This window comes from Pollachius pollachius, assembly GCF_949987615.1.
Source record: "Pollachius pollachius genome assembly, chromosome: 13".
Taxonomy (NCBI): Eukaryota; Metazoa; Chordata; class Actinopteri; order Gadiformes; family Gadidae; genus Pollachius; species Pollachius pollachius.
The window spans coordinates 3,667,654-3,687,753 of NC_136946.1; the positions used below are offsets into that span (position 1 = coordinate 3,667,654).

The 20,100-nt window shown below is 47.2% G+C and overlaps 2 protein-coding genes across 2 annotated transcripts in view; both read left to right on the forward strand.

Moving 5' to 3' along the window:
* Nucleotides 1–20,100, forward strand: part of LOC307085091 (exostosin-1b-like) — a gene marked incomplete at its 5' end in the record, with an annotated part of 412,390 nt that overhangs the window by 169,490 nt on the left and 222,800 nt on the right. The window lies entirely within an intron of this gene.
* Nucleotides 1–20,100, forward strand: part of angpt1 (angiopoietin 1) — a gene marked incomplete at its 5' end in the record, with an annotated part of 67,517 nt that overhangs the window by 43,182 nt on the left and 4,235 nt on the right. Inside the window, 2 exons of the mRNA XM_079749768.1 lie at nucleotides 2,041–2,207; nucleotides 18,028–18,158. Coding sequence (XP_079605894.1) covers nucleotides 2,041–2,207; nucleotides 18,028–18,158 — 298 coding nt within the window. The remainder of the gene's footprint in view (nucleotides 1–2,040; nucleotides 2,208–18,027; nucleotides 18,159–20,100) is intronic.

The window sequence follows — 20,100 nt, forward strand, 5'->3', positions numbered from 1 at the left end:
CAGAGAGGAGGTGAGAGATGTAGATGGAGAATGATAGAGTTGGATGGGAGTTGTAAGGGATGGCGAGAAACAATGAGAGAGAGGCAAGATGCACAGACTTCAGAGTAATTTCTGCTCTCTCTCTCTCTCTCTCTCTCTCTCTCTCTCTCTCCTCATTCCAGCTTTCCTGTTTCCCATTCCTCTAGAAACCACTGACACAGCAACAGTCCGTGGTTAAACACATTCAACTCTATCATCACTGAGCCTCGGGGAATAAAAGCTTTTGGCCGGCATGCTCACTTGTCACACTGCTGCTTCTGTTGTCCTTCTCACACCTTGTAGTGTGAAGAAAACACTGGTAGTACACTCTCCTATTGTGTTCCTTGCACCATGATCTATATATTTACATTTTACGCGATAAACCAGCACTGACACCTACCCACAATCCCCTATTCATACCTCAATCTTACTCACTTATGCACTCAAACCCAACACACACACACAAACGCAAACACAGACCCACAAACGCATGCATGTACACACACATACACTCACACACACGCATGCACACACACACACACACACACGCACAGACACATACAAACAGACACACGCAAATCGCAAGGCAAGACGCCGACTCGATAAAAACCCTTGCGTCTCACTGTCTGTGATCTATGCCTGCGTGCAGGCATAGATCACAGGCAGCACGAGGCAAGACGCCACTCCGACAAAAACAGAAACTCAGCACCGGGTGTGATGTGATGGCGGGCAGGCGTCGTGTGTTGTGTGAATTGTCCTCGTCTGTCCTCTGGATGTGAGGCCAACGTACTGATGTCTTCCCCATGTGTGGTTCCACTAGGAGAGGAGATGGAAACAGGGCCACTGACTTCAGCTGGTACCACTTTCCACCTCCATTTTGTTTTTTCCAGCAGGTACAGTCAGAGAACGCCGAGCCAACTGCCGTCCGACTACGCCAGCGCTGTAATCTGTCTCGATATTATTAGCGTTATTCATTTCATGCTATTTTTTTACTTACATCGGATAATTGCGCTCAACTGAAATTCACCCGGCGAAGTTTGGTCGTGTTTCAAGAATATACTAGAAAAACACTGTAAAGTTGAATCTATGTCGAAAGGAAACATTGCAAAAAGGGTTTTCTCTCTCCTTTCCTACAATGTATATCAGGTCTCGGTAAACCGTTCTTTATCTTGATGCTTAGAAACACATGACGATGATTCTGAGCTTTCCAAAAAACATCGATATCTATTCAGCTGCCCCAGAGGGACACAGATTTAATCTTTCCATGAACAGGGACGGAGATTTAGAAGGTTGTTTTGTCCATTCTGATATAAACTGATTTATATAAGGAGTCTTGCTGGTATTTGAGAGCCAGTTATTCGAAACCTGGCTGTCTCCTACGCTTTAGATTATTTTATTGGAAAGGACGTTTATATCATTGACGCATTTCTTTATTTTTAAATAGTTTGGTTAGAAAAAAACATTCTCTTCCTCTTTCAGTCTGTTTTACATTAAAAGTACATTTATTTCTACTGTAGCGTTTCTATATGGCATTTTAACATTGCACTTAAATTCAGTTTAAGAACAACAAACCAATAAAATTGTACAGAGTTGACCCTATTTTCCGACGGATAATGTCCCTGTGTGAATTATCCATTTCCATTTAGTCTTCCACTTACATCTTCTTCCATTTCATCCAAAGCGCCTCAAACACAAGTGCATTCTCTCAGAGAACGCCCACGTGGAAGCTGAACAATGTGTTGCTGCACAGAGTTCTGCATCACTGATAAGGTCCGGTGATCGGGAGGTAGAGATGATTGACTCGTAACCGGAAGGTTGCTGGTTCAATCCCCGGCTCCTCCTAGCTGAGTGTCGAGGTGTCCCTGAGCGAGACACCTCACCCTGACTTTTCCCCGACGAGCTGGCTGTCGCCCTATATGGTCGACTCCGCCGTTGTTGTGTGAATGTGTGCGTGAAGGGTTGCTAGTCGCTTCGGACAAAAGCGCCTGCTAAATGAGAATGTCTGGTTCCTCGTGTCCGCAGGGCTTCGGGAACACGGCTGGGGAGCACTGGCTGGGGAACGAGTTTATGTACCTGATGAGCAGCCAGCGGCCTAACGTCCTGCGCGTGGAGCTGACCGACTGGAACGGACACCAGGCCTTCTCCCTGTACGACCGCTTCCTGGTGGGCAGCGAGAAACAGAACTACAGGTACACCCGCCGCCATAGCATTCAAACAGCTACAGCTATCCACCATGTAGCCTAGTGCAACTGATAGTAGCACTACAGGTACATCTTCCGCCGAAGCATTCACACAGCTAGGTACCACATGTAGAATTAGCAAGACCTGCATCGGAACTACTGGTAGCCCCGCCCAACTACCCTATTCACATAACTACAGGTATCCACATCAGCCCAACCTGTAGCAGAACTACAGGTGGACCTACCGTAGCTTAGCATGCAACACAACTACAGGAAGACCTACCGTAGCTTAGCGCAACCTATAGAAGAACTACAGGTGGACCTACCGTAGCTTAGCATGCAACACAACTACAGGTAGAGTTACCGTAGCATCAGCACAACCTGTAGCACAACTACAGGTAGATCTACCGTAGCCTAGCGCAACCTGTAGCAGACCTACAGCTCCCAACGTAGCATTAGCACAACTACATGTGTCACTGGGTAGCATTTTAACAACCTGTACACCAACTTGGGGAGAAAAACAAAAATAGCCTGATATTATAATACAAAACTACCAAAAAAAGCTTAAAACTCTTAAAAGCCTTTACTGTTTTGGTATTCACTATCCACAGCCTTAAGGGGTATCAGGACGATACCGACTTCGACAGTTGACTGATTGGTGAGGATTGGCATTCTCTGGTTCTGAAACCTTAATGATAGACGTGGATCTTATCACTGCGTCCTCACCACAGAACGTTCCAACGACTTGTGTTCGGGCCGCTGTCCCACTATGGTCTACTCTGAGTAAGCGGGGGGTAGGGGTTTGAACAGTTTGAACCTCTGGCAGAAAACTGTGGAAAACCGACTAGGAATTCTGGAACGATCTAGTAGCGCAGACTCTCTCGGTTTACACCGTGTCAGCTCCTACTCCTGGACCAAACTGATAAGAGCTCTCCTTAGTGACTTACTAGTACTTTGAAAGACTTGTTTGTTTTAGAGTTTGCCTCCATTAAAAGAATCTGTGGGAGGGCTTTGCTTTATATCGGAGACTGAGTCTGTTATCCAACCTCTGATCCTTTTAAAAGTGCTTTCTGGGAAAACGCGGTCGTGTCAGGTGTTTCCTCATGATCGTTCGGCTCCTGGGGGCCAAATGTCGGGAACAATTTGAAGGAATTGCCTCAGGTTGGGTGATGAGTTCCACTATGGGATAACTTTCTAGTTTTTTCGCTTTGATTTTGTTTCAAAGGCTTCGGTGTTCGGTTCAAGGCAGAGAGGTTTTTATTGGTCTGCTATCTAAGTGAACGTCATGGCTCTAGCTAGCAAATCGCTATTCTATCTGTTTGTCGAACTCTATCAGAGATCAAGTGGTTTGTTGTAGCTGCAGACCTCAGAATAGCTTTGGTTTATTTATCACATTTCTTTCTCTGGGTATCTGGCTCGGTTGTGAAGGACACATATCACCAGGAATAGCTGAAGTTGAGAGTTCATATCTTTTCAGTTTACCAGACTATTTTCTCTAGGGCTGGGATAAAGATCTGAGGTTGGTCCAAATTTCGACATGTTTTGACCATTATTTGACCATCATCCAATCAAAGTTTAAAATGTAACAGTAAAGTGCATTACTGTCAATGCACATTTCTTTATAATTTCAGAGCATAATAAAAACCTCACTCTTTGAAGTATTACTTAATGAAGAAATAATAATAACTATAATAAATATAAAAACAATACAAAATAATCATCAGTCGGATCAACAGTAGTATTTTTTAGCGCAGATCCTTTTTCATCTTTGAGATATTTCACCACTTTCCCGGAAACGACAAACAGCATCTCACATTTCGACTCACTTCCTATTCCAACTGATTTCTCAGCGTTCTTCTTTCCATCCCATTCTCCTCCCTCCATCCCTCCCCCTCCCCCCTACCTCCTCCCTCCCCCCCTCCCCCCCTCCCTCCCTCCCTCCCTCCCTCCTCCCTTCATCCTTCGGGGCCTGGTTATGCCTCGCTCGCTACTGGCTCCGAAGCCAGTCTTCGGCCCCTTGGGGCCCCCTTCCCCCACTCGGAGCAGAAGAGAAATCCTGGCCCTCCTTCAAGGCCTCTCGCCGGCCTCTCCAGAGGCGGTTGTTTACGAGGCAGATCGGTGCGGCGATCTCTATAAATAGATTTGTCCTCGGATAAATACTTGACAAGGCATGGCAGGAATCGCCCACGATTTGGCTCTCGGAGACGCACCGCGAACCGGGGGCCCGACCTGGGGGCCCGGATGCTGGGACGTGTACTGATGAGTTGTTTCTGTCTCTGGCACCTCGCGTCTCGTAACCGTCGACGTCTCCAACGCCGTCCACCGGCTGACGGACGGGGACACTGATTTTTGGGGTTGCTGGAGAGAATTAATTGTTGGGGGGGCTGGAGGGAAAGTGAATTTTGAGGTTTTGGTTTCTGTCTGAAGAGGTGCCCAAGTGGGAAGCGGTTTACTGGAAGACACTCGGCAGCATGCAGAGAAGAACAAACATTTAGAGGAGGCTGAAGTGATGAAAGGCCCCGCAAAACACTCTCTCTCTCTCGGTCTCTCTCTCTCTCTCTCTCTCTCTCTCTCTCTCTCTCTCTCTCTCTATGTCTCTCTATGTCTCGGTCTCTCTCTCTCTCTCGGTCTCTCTCTCTCTATGTCTCGGTCTCTCTCTCTCTCTCTCTCTCTCTTTCTTGGTCTCGGTCTCTCTCTCTTTCTCTCTCTCTCTTTCTCGATCTCGGTCTCTCTCTCTCTCTTTCTCTATGTCTCGGCCTCTCTCTCTCTCTCTCTCTCTCTCTCACTCGCTGCTGTCTATCCCATAAACTGTTGCTAATCAAAGTCTATAAGTATTTCTGTCTGCCTTTCCATGCATTTCTCTGTCTCCACTCTCTCTTTCTATCTCTCTCGCTCACCCTCCCTCTCTCTCACGCACGCACGCACGCACACACGCACACGCACACACACACACAAACCACGTACCAATGCACGCACAACCAAAACAAAGGCAAGCACAGCCGCAAACACGTACACACAAGCCTGCGCACTGGACAACGTTTAGGACCAGCAGTCATGTGGTGCAAAGCCGCGCTATAAATCATAAACTAAACAGTCCCTAGACATCGCAGCTGCTGAGCTAAGCGCTAACCCACACACACACACACACACACACACACACACACACACACACACACACACACACACACACACACACACACACACACACACACACACACACACACACACACACACACACACACACATATTACAGGACAGAGCAAGAGAGAATGGAGACTGAGCATGCTAATCTATTATAAACCCAACCATGTGTGATCTAATTACCCGTGTTTATTACATGAACACCCAAACCACCCGTCATCGGAAGGTGTTTCACACCAACATCAATAACTTAGTAGATCCATTTCTGTAGGATGGCACGTTTTAGTGTACACATATTTATTTTATTAATAATGTTAAAACGTCAGTTGTGATTTGGTCTGGCGTACCGTTTTGGCTAGGTTAACACGTTCGCTCAAACTTTATTCATAAAGCCGTTTGTAACGCAGTGTGCGGTCAGGGCTGTCGAGACTGATTGGTTGCGGAGAGAGCCGCCATTAGCCGCGCGAGCGTCGAGCTAACTGTGCAGATGTGTTTTGCGTTGGCTGCTATGGAAACGCTGGGTCATTTAAATGTTAGCATACCAGCACGTTTTGACAGTTTTGAACGATGTTGGATGTCAAAAAGTACTGTGTACTTACAGTTTATACTGTATAATCTTATACTCGTGTATTTCACGTGATTTTATCGTTGGATTAACAGTTCTTTTTTAATACCCTCTTCCTTCCTCGGAGAGCTGACTGCAATAAAGTGTGACATAAATTAGCGGTTTATTTTAAGGTAGCTGCAGATTCGAACCGTCTGAAGAGTTTATGAGGACTTTGTGAAACCTCTGCCATGATATTTCTCTCCTTTCCCTTTGATCCAATACAACACTATAAATACTACATTCCAACTGACTTCACACTTTCCAAAACAAGTTTTTTCTGGCATACTCGCTCTAAATCTAAAACCACCCCCGCTCTCACCCCAGTTCTCTCAGTAGCCCGCCCCCAAACACAATTCCAGACTCTGAACAAACAACTAACCCTTAACTATAAGCCCCTAACTCTAACCCTATCAACACCTTAGCCCTAACCCTTTCCCACAATAGATCTCAGTACACAACTAGTCAGATAATAGATAATCGCTGAGGGCATAAGACTCTTAACCGATTGAAGTTAAATTGAACACATATTTGCGTTTACATTTATTTATTTACATATTTTGTTTCCTTACATTCACATATTTTGTTTATCGATTGCTTTATTTTGTTCTGCTTCATTAATGGTTGTTCATTCATTCCCCATAACTATCCATCTATTATTCAGCCATCATTCATTCATGTTGTCCTGGTCGTGAACCAGTGACCGAGACATAGACAGGAAACAGGAAGCTGTCATCCAGGAAGTGTGAGCTGGCATCAGTTTTCAGTTAGCTCAGAGGTTTATGATGCGTTTCCTGTCAACGTTGGCTAAAGGGCTATTTTCTCTTGTCTTCTTATCGAAAGACAACAGTAGGGTTACGGTGAGCCCACATGCTGTTTGTAGCTGTGAGTCACGTCATCTGATGGAGATAACATGAATGTCGCTCTGTGGATGTAGTCAAGTGGGTTTAGCTGACCATTAACACAATCTGACGTGGTCGTTCATATTGACTTTGTACGACCTGTCTGCCTGTCCGCCCTATCTGTCTGTCTGTCTGTCAGTCTGCCTGCCTCTCTCTCTGTCTGTCTGTCTGTCTGTCTGTCTGTCTGTCTGTCTGTCTGTCTGTCTGTCTGTCTGTCTGTCTGTCTGTCTGCCTGTTAGCCTGTCTGTGTGGCTGTCTGTCATTCTGTCCGTCTGTCAGTGTGTCTGTCTGTCTGTAGTTCAAAAGAAAAACTACAGAGAGAAAGCATCTTTCCACATTTCTTCCTCAGTGCCACGATATCCAACCGGAATTGAGAAACGCTAAACGCAGAACCGATCCTTGTATTCCACATCGTGCATAACGAGCAGTAAGTGACCCAGGCCGCTGTGTTCCTCTCTCGCTCTCTCTATCGCACCAGATGTGTGAGTAATCTGCAGTAATGGGGGTGGCCGGGGTCCGGCCCACCGCAATGACTTTCATTGTAATTGCCGCGCCAAGTAAATATTGCTGTAGTCCTTTAGTACTTTTTAAAAGGTTCTGGCTGTGCTGCACTGGTGCTGTCCTCCTCATCACAGGAATAACAAACACAGAGAGAGAGAGAGAGAGAGAGAGAGAGAGAGAGAGAGAGAGAGAGTTTCGAGTGTATAAGATGACGGGAAAATATGACCGTACTGTACATAACCAAACTTGCGTGTACGTGTGCCTGCATGATTGTATGTTAATGCCGGTGTGTGTGTGTGCACGTATTTTACCAGCTCTAGTGACTGAAGCATTCAGCTCTCACTGGAAAGGTTGTGGGTTCAAACCCGGGTGTGTGCGGCTCGTCGGTAGGCACCCTTGAGCATGACGTCCGACACCACACGACTCAGAAACGGTTACCGTGGTGACTTTGTACATCAAACAACGTCATACCCAGTTTCACCGTTATGAAACTGGGTATGACACACACACACACACCGTCAACAAATTATTATTAACAATTACGTTTTCCTCAAAGCAGCACTCCTGAAACGTTGCATACATCATAAAACTGCCAGGGAAGGTCAGAGGTCAGGGTGAACCGCACGGTCGGGGGAGTGTCAGCGGTGTGCATACATCATGCTAGCATAGCATGTCCCAGCAAAGTGGTTTCCAACCACAGAACATGCCAGAAAAATGAGAGAACGCTGCGCTAAAAGACTAATGGGAGAGAGGAGGAGAGGAGAGGAGGAGAGGAGAGAGAGAGGAGATGGAGGGAGGAGGGGGGGAGAGGGTTGAGGAGAGGAGCTGGGGAGGAGAGGAGGGGAGGGGAGGAAGGGAGGGGAGGAGAGGGGAGAGGAGAGGAGGAGAGAGGAGATGGGGAGAGGAGAGGAGATGGGGAAAGGAGAGGAGGGGAAGAGAGGAGAGGGAGGAGAGGAGAGGACAGGAGGGAATAGGAGAAGAGGGGAGGAGAGAGGAGAGGAGAGGAGGGGATGGGAGGGCAGAGGAGGAGAGAGGAGAGGAGGGGAGAGGAGGTGGGGAGGACGTTAGCGAACATTAGCACTGAAACAAGTCAAGGCTTAGCATGAGGGAAATCGGGGATGAACGTGTCCGAGCCAGAGCACTCGGCGAGGAGTATGTAGAGTATGTGTGCTTGACCCCCCCGTCGTGTTTAGGTTGGAGCGGCCCTTGGTAGCTGAGGGCCGCCCTAAGCCCGGGATATTAAAGGGTTTGCGTGCGGTTACGGGCTGATCTCCAAGGGGACTGTTCCAGATCCTCCTAACATGGACGCTCATGCCGGGCGCACAGGAGGGGGTCGGAGCAGAGATGGAAGGGATAGATTAACTCGTAGGAATGTTATGATGTAGCTCCCCTAATATAGTGATACTAATAACTAGAATACATCATATGTAATATCTATGTTTATGTAGTGTGTCTGATGATAACTTTTTATTAGCCTTTTGAGTAATAAATTGTGTCGAAATAATGATACATAAAAGGAAAAACATAGAAATGCATTAAAATAATACATTTCTAAGATAAACTTTCCAGACAATATGCCCAGGGGACCCCGACTGATGTAGAGGTTGGTCTGTTGCAAAGGAAAAGGAGATGGAGGGATTTACGTTCTAAATGTTTAACATGATTCTTGGTTTGTATACAGTTAGACTTGCGTCTTTAGCTGTAAAGTTCTCTATGGGGCTCGTTCCAAATCGTAGTTTTGAATATCACTCAATGTGGGACATCATACACTACTTAGTTCGAGCCGATAAGACACTTTTTTATTTGGTCCTTTATGCAAGAAAACTATACATTTAAGTTACAGCGGTGTAACTTAGTGCCTCTTCAGTTGTAAAGTTCTCTATGGAGCTATAAGACACCCGGGGGCTAAGGAACAGAACCCAACGGGGCCCTAGCCAATCAAACACCTCAGTGCCTTTCAACCACCTCCCCCCCCCCCCCCCCCCCCCCCCCCCCCTCCCCCCAGCTTTAGGAAGCGCCCCATTGGGTCCGGTGATTAACCTCTGTGATTGGCCAGTCAGACCATAGAGCTTCAATGGCTTTCAGGTGTCCCAAATTGCTTGTCGGAGCCCACCCTTCTGCTTGTCCGGTTCTGACCGGTAGTGGACGGTTCTGGAAGGCTAAGGAAAGCTATGGGCAGTTCTGATCGCTTCTGACTAGTTCTGGGTGGTTCGGACCAGTTCTGGATGGACCCAACTGGTTCCGACCGGTTCTGGATGGTTCCGGACAGTTCTGGACAGTTCTGGTAGATGAAAGCAAAAATAAGGAGGGCTTAGCAAAATCGTGCGAGCCGGGAAAATAATATTAAAGATTTCAACAGCTTCTCAGAATTCAAGAGCCTTTGCTGACTAGATTCTAAACCCCCCAGCACACAACAAAATCAGCTTTAATCAGATACACCTGTAGGGCTTCGGGGTTTGTTGCTGGAAAATGAAAACTATATCCATTATCTGTGTCATATTAGTGTGATGTTCGATTCTTTAAAGACCTCTCATATCTCATGGGTCGACCTGGAGCTCAGACTGATCACAGATGTCGGTTGCTTCAGGACTGTGGTTGGACAAATGTAGGAATTTGTTCCTATGGTGCCTGTACAAAATAAATAACGCACTCAAATCGCACAATGAAAGGACACACATAGTGGACACAAGAACAAACATACCACTGTGATATTAACACACACACATCAGTACAGAGAGTGCATGAGCCGACATAAGCTTTGTACAAAAACACACGGAAAACTTGCAGCCAAAATCCACTTGAATAAACGGTTACGTAAGACGTCTTTGGAATAAACGTTTGGACTGGTATTTTAATGTTGGAAATCTTATACTACTTAGTGTGATGTGATAAGACACAAGCTCTTTTTTACTTGGTTGTTTTATACGACTCAAAAACTGTACATTTGAGTCGTATAAAAACGTTAAACTCCGCGTTTGCGTCCAAAGATTTGGAAAGTGGGTTGCGTGACTGAGCACGTTCCAACGTCCGGCCGCGGAGCGGTCTGCTAATCAGCGGCTGAGGTCAGGGGAGGCTTGACATAATGCAAACTAATAGAGCGGGATAAACACATTTTAAAAGATGTAAGCCCACCGAATCCCAGCGGGATTGAGTCGTTTGAAACGAAAACACAATATAACACCCCGCAAAAACCGGCCTACCTCACCTGACCCCTTCGGGGGCGGGGGCTCGGAAGGTTTTGGGCCCCATCCCATAATATAAGCATGGCGTAATGTCCCGAGGGCTGGCGTTCATTAGTCCCAGAAACACTATCCCTTGCGTTACCGCGGCTACGGTTGCTGAATCCGCCGCTGCGCCGAGGCGTGTGCGCGCGCTTTGCGCTGGTTGGCGTGGAAACGGAACACCAACAACAACAATCACCGTCCCCCAGTAGAGTTGTCGGTTTGTCAATGAACTCTCCCTCCCCCTTTTGACCAATCAATGGATGGTTATTAATGAGGTCTGGGTAATCTCGGCCGCTGTTGTTTCGGTTGGAGACCAGTTGGCCTGAGCCGTGGATTCCTGTAAGGCTTCAGAGGCAGGTCCTGTCCGCTATGAAAGGAGACGCTTCTCTTATCCACCTTTCTGCTTTCTAGCAAGCAGAGCTCTTTTGAGACCTTGTTTTGTGTGAGAGGCCTTAATGTTCACGGTTCACCGCGCGTTAGAGGTCTGAAGCCTTTCACTGAGCTCCAGAGATGTCACGCTTAGAAGGCTTTGAAACGCGACGTGCTTTGGCAGCCGGTTCTCTCTCATTTCGTTCCGCACTCCGTCCGTCTCCTTTCCTCACTAGGAGTGCATCTTGCACATCTTATTTTTCTGTCTTTTATTAGATCCTTCTTTACATCTTTGCAAATCCTTTACCGTGATATATGTGTCAACATGCACACCTTTGTAACTGTGCAACTTTGTACCTGTGTAGCTGTCTACCTGTACCCCTGTCTATCTGTTTTCCTGTCTACCTGTCCACTTATGTATCTCCACACCTGTGTACCTCCAAACCAGTCTACCTGCATACCTGTGTTCCTCCACATCTGTCTACCTGCACTCCTGGGTACCTGTGTGCCTGCACACTTGTGTATCCGTTTACCTGTACACCTTTGTACCTCCACACCTGTGCACCGGTCTACCTGTGCAGATGTGTACCTGTCCACCTGCACACCTGTGTACCTGTGCACCTGTGTACCTGTTTACCTGTGTATGCACAGCTTAGTACTGCTCCTAGGAAGAGTCTCACGCTTGTTGAAGTTATTCCTAAACCCTAGCATTAATCCCAGTAAGCAGTCACTTACCGGACATGCTTATTTTATTCTGTCATACTTTTACGGAAATGGCTGCTTTTAATGTTCCAGTGTTGATCCTCTTGGTCGGCTGGGAAAGCGAATGACTCAAAGTACACAGAGTGAGAAGATGAGAGGGTCTGGGTTTACTTTCCCAGGTTTCCCAGATGGGCTCATTCCTGCATACTATCTGCTTGGCTGAAACCATGACAACCAGCACACCTCTTCCTTGATCTCAGTGAGCCGGACTCTGGACCATCACACGGATCAGATAATCTGATCCTGGATCAGATTATTATCATGTCCACCGCACCTTCCAAACACATCTCAATTAAAAAGCAATCACTTAAAGAGAATCTTTAAACAGGAAAGAGGCTCTCGGCTAATCCTAAAATAAGTATCTCATCTTTTGTTTCTTTTTCTACTGTTTTTGTGCTTTGGCAAAAACGTGAATCTGCATTCCCCCAGACTGATGAACTCCCTCAGACTCGAGAGGGGGAATTGAGACGGTTATTGTCTGAGGTTAAATCTTGTTGGCGTGATAACACACGGTGCAGCTGACGATACAGACGCAGATAATCGGAAGGGTTCCTGTAAATCCCCCCCCCCCCCACGTTGGAGGTCGGACCCTCATCGCTGGGAAACAACGTCGAAAATAGAGTTTCACAACTCGGGAACCACAACATGAAGAAACACCCTGTCTGCTTTTCATCAGGCTGGCTGCCGGCCACTTCCTGCCTGCGCGGTGCGTGGTTTGAATCCCGTGGCTTGATGTATGGCCTGCCGTGGTGCCGGTTAGCAGGGTGGGGTGGGACGCGACGAGTGTGGGCTGGTCAGTGTAGTATCGGGGCCAGACGTCTGGGGTCTGACACGGCGTAAGACCCAGCATCCATCACGGGGTTAAGTGGTATGGGGATCGACAGACACGCACGGGCTGTATCGCATACACACACACAAAGACACGCACATATATCTGTACACACGTATGTTCACACGCACACACGCAAATTCACACATGCACACACACACAAACAAACACACCCCACATGTGCATACACACACACACGCACACACACACGCGCGCGCGCGCGCGCGCGCGCACACACACATATACACACAGACACACAAATACAAAAATTCAGATATACACACACAGATACGCACACACCAGAGATGGAAATTAACTTTCTTGCCCACCAGCCACTCATCTTTTTTACCAGCCACTTTTTATATGCTATATATTTTTTAAATATATGCAGACATTTTAAACAATATAATAGTAACAATAGATAAGAAAAGTGTTTTTCATACACATCATTTTTTCCATCAGAAGCTATTTTGACTGTAAGTAGGCACTACCAAGGAACTGAGTTGAAAATGTTACACTCTTACCGCATATGCATTTAAAATTAAACATTTGAAAACAGGCGATGAAGAAACAAGAACAAGAAACAATGACTTAATAAGTGCAAGACACATTGAAAAACGTCAGAATATATTAAATTATATATGTGTATATATATATATATATATATAGGAACTCGTTAGCGTATCTGTTTGTGTACGTTCGCTATGCAGCCCTGCTATTGCGCATTCACTGACTGGCTTTTGTCAAAGGAATACCTGTTCAATGATGGATTTAATATGGACACAAACGACTAAAAATTGGGTCTTTGTATGGATTTATATGCACGTTACGGGATTGATAAGCTCCTGTAAGGGCTACGATGGCTTTTTTACTGTTCAATTATTAATGTTGTTTTTGAACGAGTATTGGAATACTCGCTTGGAATATCCAACGAGTATTCTAAGCCTGTAAAATGGTATTCGGGACAGCCCTACCTCAGCACACACACTTGACATCTGTTTTGATCACACTGACAGAAAGCAGCTGTTTGCCAAACAAGTGAGCAGAGCTCTAAGGTTACCCAACATGATAGTTTTTCGACAGCAACAAATTATTGCATTAGGCCTAATAGAAAATAAAAAAATAACTTACGTGCAGTGCCATTCGAAGTCTTGAAATGGCCTTCCCTTTTTGGAAATTGCGTGTGCATTTCGAAATAGTAGAGCTAATTTCGAAATTCTATCAAGCTGGGCTGTTTTGAGGCTGACGAGCGTCCTCATCGCTGTCGTGGTTTCGGGCGCTGATTTTCCCTTGGCAATTTTCAAAATGTGAAGGTGACTTTTTGAGGATGCGTGGTCCTTCACGGCTTCCAATTTTAGGTTTTGTGTCCCACTCACAAAACTATTGGACCTGTGGCCATCCGAAGCATGTTTACAGAGAGCACAGAACATTGTCTGGCTCGTCCCGTCAAACACCAGCCGGTCACGGTGTTGCCCACTGTCCGATGTTCGCCATCTCTTATTAAAACAACGCTTCTTTTGGGGATGACAGCCGTACTATCATCCGCCACCTGTACCTGGCCTACACTCTCCTCAGCTGTTCTCTTTCCTCCGGTGAGGAAACGCAACATTGCTTTCTCTAGTAGTTCTTTCTTTATCAATAATTATCCTAGCATACTATACCGAATGTTGATACCGGCATATTATCTCTATGGTTACCGGTATATTATCCCGGATGTTGACAATCGCAGTTCAGCAAAAGAGGCGTAGAAGAAGAAGGGGGCCGGATGTTGACAGTAATGGTTGTGGAACTGTGCAGCGCCGTATGACGAATGTATTAAATATGCAAATTTGAACGGACCTGACTGGAAAGTATTACCCGACACAGTGGCGGGTTAAGTGACACAATTCACCCGCCACCATACAAATCCACCCGCAAATGGCGTATGGCGGGTGTTAATTTCCATCCCTGGCACATACACATACTCACATTGACATACACACAAACACACACATATATACACACACACATACTCAAAGGGACACTCACAGACACAAACACACACGTATACATGCACTGCGTATGCAGGCATTAACACACACGCCCAAGCACATCCACAAACACAAGCATAAATACTTACACACACAAACTCTCAGATGCACACATAGCCATAAACACACACACAAACACACACACACAGGCCTACTTTCACGCCCTCGCTCAGTAATGCACACTTTCACACACTTTGTGTTTCTAAGGCCTCTGATTGGCTGCATGAGTCATCATTGCTTCTCAGCAGCCCTCCTATTGGTATAGTCTTGGATAAATTCCCAACTGCGACTCTGTGGTTCCATTCCTTCAGGTCGTCCACATCTGTCACTGACACAGCTGTCCAAACAGCACAGAGTTCACCAGAAATCGCTTTCCCTTTCTCCCGAGGAATCCAGCCGGGGGTTTGTCATCAGAGAGGGCGAATTCATCGTCGTAAAAAACGTCGGACATAACGTCGTACGGCACGCACACCGGTGCTTTTCGATTAAATTCACACACTGACGTGATCGATGGTCTGTACGTTTGGACACTCTATCTTCCTCTCTTTATCGTTCTCTGAAGGGAATCCGCCCCTCAGTACGATCATGGAGTTTCCGCCACATCGGAAACTCTACATAGTACGAAAGCGACGTTGTACAAAATGTTGGACGACACGCACACAGCGCTTTACGATGAAGTTCACACGCTGACGTGATCGACGGTCCGTACGTTAAGACACTCTATCTTCCTCTCTTTATTATTCCCCAAAGCGTTCTGTACGACGTTGCTTTGTACGATGATAGAGACTCTATCATCGTACAGAGCGACGTCGTACGTAACGCGTGGCAAATAACACTGACATCACCGACCACCGTTACGCTGACTCGACTTCCCTCTCGTCGAAAGATTGGAGATAAATCGGTTTGATCGGTACCTCCCCCTCCTCCAAACCCTGGGCGTCCGCTGACCCCCCCCCCCCCGCCGAGGGCCGGGTCCAGGGGGAGAGAGGGAAGGGGTTCTGCTGGAGGAATCCTTGTTCTGGTGTAAGGAGGGGGGAGCTCAGCAGTAACACAGCAAGGTCGGACACACCGGTCTTTGTTCTGTCGGGCGTGCAAGCTCCTCATCCGTGGGGACGACGAGAGCATGAGTGAGCGTGGGAGCGGAAGGGAGGGGGAGAGAGAGAGAGAGAGAGAGAGAGGGAGAGAGATAGAGAGACAGAAGGGAGAGAGAGACAGAGGGGAGAGGGATATATAGTGAAACAGAAGGAGAGAGAGCCAGAGGAAAGCGAGAGAGAGAGAAAGAGGGAGATGGAGAGAGGGACATAGCGTGAAAGCCTACTACCAGCTACACTCTCCTGCCCAGTTTCCGTTGGATAAAAGACTAAAACAACTCAACTGCGTACCTGTCGAGCTACCGCTACCGTATTCATTGACTCACAGTCTCGGCGCTAGCACAGACACACATCATCTCTCTCCGGGGCAAGCGAACCAGCAACACGCACACACACACACACAGTCTGCCCAGTAGCCCCCCAGGGCTGGCCCAGTACCCCCCCGAGTCAGTCTCAGTCTGGGCTGGTGATTTAGACCTTCCACATGTGCAGGCCGGCTTGGAGGCGCCTGGTTGGTATTGGTTCGGGTCCTGCGTGTCGTATGGTTAGTGTGTCCACGGCCATAGACGCGCTCGTAAATTAACAGGAGAGAGGCTGAAAGCACAGACATCATGGGAACAAGGACTCCATTTCCCAGGATTCTCTAGGCGCCTTTAAATGAGATGGGAGTTTGATAAACTCAAGAGGACAGTTTAGGGGTGCAATACTGGGATAGGAATCGGTTTGATTCTGTGTTGTTTTTCTTTATTGTCATCTTTCCGATACATTTTGGCAGGATTTCATTTTTTTTTAGTTTTACTACTTTTCACTTGAGCAGCCAATAGTCAAATGAGTGTGTGTCGGCTGGATTCCACCCAGATAACACACACAGACACAGACATATAGAAACAGCCCGAGAGAGAAGAGGACGCCATATTCCGAAAAGTACTGGAAAACCGGGAAAAAACTGGAAGGGTACAACTGAGTCTGGAAGAGGAGACGGAAGCACTGGACACACAGAGCATAAATAACTCGGGACCTTCAGTGTGTAGATTTAGACCCAAGGGAAGAACACGCACGCACACACATGCACACACTAACACACACACACACATGCAAACACACACGGATACACACACAGACAAATACCGCACAGAAACACACACACAAACTAATACAGGCAGACACACAAACACTAACAAAGACAGATGGACAGACTAACACGCACACGCGCATAGGTTCGCACAAAGACACATACACACTAACACACATACACATACACACACAAACACACACTTACATTTACACACACACGCACTTGCAGAAAGAGACACACACGGAGCTGTGGAAGGACATAAACCTGTCCTGGTCCTAGAGGACAGGTAGCTTAATACCCTGCAGCTGTCATCTCCGTCCCACTGAGTCCCACCTCTGGGTGATGCTTTCTACCTCCCACTCCCACTGCTTCCTATAGCTGTGTGTGTGTGTGTGTGTGTGTGTGTGTGTGTGTGTGTGTGTGTGTGTGTGTGCGTCCAGCAGGTGGATCCCCTTCGGACACACATGCACACAAAGACACACGTACATACACACGTGCAATCACTTGTGCAAATGTTATCTATTTGCTCGCTATCTGTCTCTCTATCTTTTGTTTTTGCCTTCCGTTCTCGCTCGCTCTCTCTCTCTCTCTCTCTCTCTCTCACACTTTTACAACCTCTGTTTTATGATTGTTGGTTCAGGTGTGGAGAAACTGTGTCTCTTCATTCATATTTTCCCTCTCTCTCTTTCCTCCAATCTGCTCATTCCCCTTCAGGCTCGCCTCTTCTTCCCTCCTTGCTTTTCTCTCTTATCTCTCTCTCTGTTTCCATCTCTCTCTCTCGCTCTCGCTTTCTCTCTCTCTCTCTCTCTCTCTCTCTCTCTCTCTCTCTCTCTCTCTCTCTCTCTCTCTCTCTCTCTCTCTCTCTCTCTCTCTCTCTCTCTCTCTCTCTCTCTCTTGCCCTCCCTGGAGATGCTCCTTCCAGGACATTATGTCTTCATTCTCTGTCTTGAGACTGCTACTTACATTGCTCACATATGTTTCTCCTCTTCTCTTCCCACTCTCCCTCCACCTCTTCCCCCTCCTCCTCCTTTTCCTCTCCCCCCTCCCTCCACCTCCACCTCCTCCCCCTCCACCTCCTCCTCCTCCCCTCCCTCCACCTCCTCCACCTCCCTTCCCCTCCCCTCCCTCCTCCCCCTCCTCCTCCTCCTCTTCCTCCTCCTCCTCCTCCACCTCCCTTCCCCTCCCCTCCCTCCTCCTCCTCCTCCCCTCCCTCCACCTCCTCCTCCTCCCCCCCCTCCTCCCCCTCCCCCTCCTCCTCCTCCCCCTCCCTCCTCCTCCTCCTCCTCCTCCACCTCCTCCAGGTTGTCCCTGAAGAGCCACAGTGGTACCGCGGGTCGTCAGAGCAGCCTGGTGATCCACGGCGCTGACTTCAGCACCACCGACATGGACAACGACAGCTGCCTGTGCAAGTGCGCCCTCATGCTCACCGGAGGTAAGGGGGCTACCCCCACAGCGGCCCTGATGTCTCGAATAGCCCAAGCCTGACCAATATGTGGTTCCTCTAACGGTCTTAGGTTCCCCTGACGTTCTTCAGTAGAGACCAGCGTGTAGTTCCTCTAGCAGTCTTCAGTAGACACCAGCATGTAGTTCCTTCAGCAGCCTCTAGGTGGTTCAGTACCGATCAACATGATTCGTTAGAAGAATAATTGAGATTCAATTCTCGTGATACAAAGCCATTAGTAATGAGTTTTTTTGTTCAGGTAGGATCTCCCTTGCTCGTTCATCACCATGTACGAGCACAAACATTGCATTGGAGCATTGGTTAATATGAAGTTGTTTGAACATTAGCATTGCGCCCACCAAATCAAGCCCCTGCAATGCGTTCAGCCTTTCATTCCTTACTTTTCCCTCGTGTAAAGTAAAATCAGCGATTGCATGATTGCGATATCCGATTGCTGTCGTTTGCGGTCAGGTGAATTGAGTTGACCTTGCCAGGTGTATGATAGCTCCAAGCTAACCGACAACTAACCAGCTAGTGCTGTTTATCTTTTGTGTTCCCATGTGCCACAAAATATTCAGCGATGGCATGCCAAAAACTCCAAAAACATCCCAAAAATCACAAATTCAAGACATGTCCCCCTGCTAATCATAATTCTTATAACTTTTGGCCGTACTTTGAATGTCAAAGACATCCAACTCTCTGTTTGTTTACACAACTCATAGCAAGAACGTCCTGTTCCTTATAAGGATGGCGAAGTCCTGATCCAAGATTCCAAACCAGATCTGCGTCTCACCGTTAGCCTTCTGTTCTCCGTCATCCATTCCTCTTTTACTGTGAGAAGCAGGCCGACAAGCACGCTAAAGTAGCGCCCGGGGCTAGCGACCAACTGTCACAGAGATTTAAGGCTAAACTAATCCCCCTGCTGTTGGAGTTGGCGACCTCCGACCCCAACTCGTGTTGTAGGGCAGGGGTACGGCTGTCAGGAGGCAATCGGGGGGTCTGAAGGGTGAATTATGGTTCCTGGGTCGAGTGTGGGGTGTCGGTAGGGCGGTTGTTCGGTTGATTCATGGTTTCGGATTAACGGATTCCGCACGTCAATCGTCGATTCGATTTCCCGCTTAAAGGATCATGGTGAACTCAAGCGAACATTATAAGGTAAAGATGATGTGTCGTACAAATGAACACATTTCTGAAGGTACTCTCATCTGTTCCATGTTGCTTTCAATAAAAGTTTTAATATAATTTCTGGCTGAAGTTAAGCAGAAAATAACAGAATTTAACCATATAGGTACAGTTTTGGAGATGTGAATGTAAGCTGGTTGTAATGCAGGAGACAGAGACCCACCACATACCCTGGTTGCTATTTGATGCACCCTTTAGGCTAGGGTAGTCGTATTACAGAGACTAGACTACACTACACTACAAACGTAGTTGTGAATATGAAATTAACTGTTTATTAAACTGTTTAGACTAGTCATTCAACAGAAACCTTTACCCAAAGACACAAACATTGCCTACAGAGACACGCCTTTAAAGAGCTGCTAGGGGTGATGGTTCCTCTTGCCTACAAGTGAGGCTGCGGACATTGGGGCATCAAACCCAGTACCTATTGGCAGGGAGGTGAACTTTCTCATCACTGCACAATCTATGCTCCCCTAAAGGCAGCAGACCCAGCTCTAAGAGGTCATGGTGCATGCCATTATTAGAGCTAGGTTTATAGAACAGCAAACGCAAAAAAATATGACCAAACAGCCAGGCTAGCAAGGCTAAGTAGGGCCTACGATTCCAACTGTACTGCCTGCATCAGCTCAGATTTATTTCCTACATTTACAAGCATAGCCTTGGCAATAACGGTGATGTCAGTGTCTGGAGTCGAACGTCAGTATTTCATATTTATGGGCTCGGCAGGATGTGTCCATATGCAGTGTTGTTA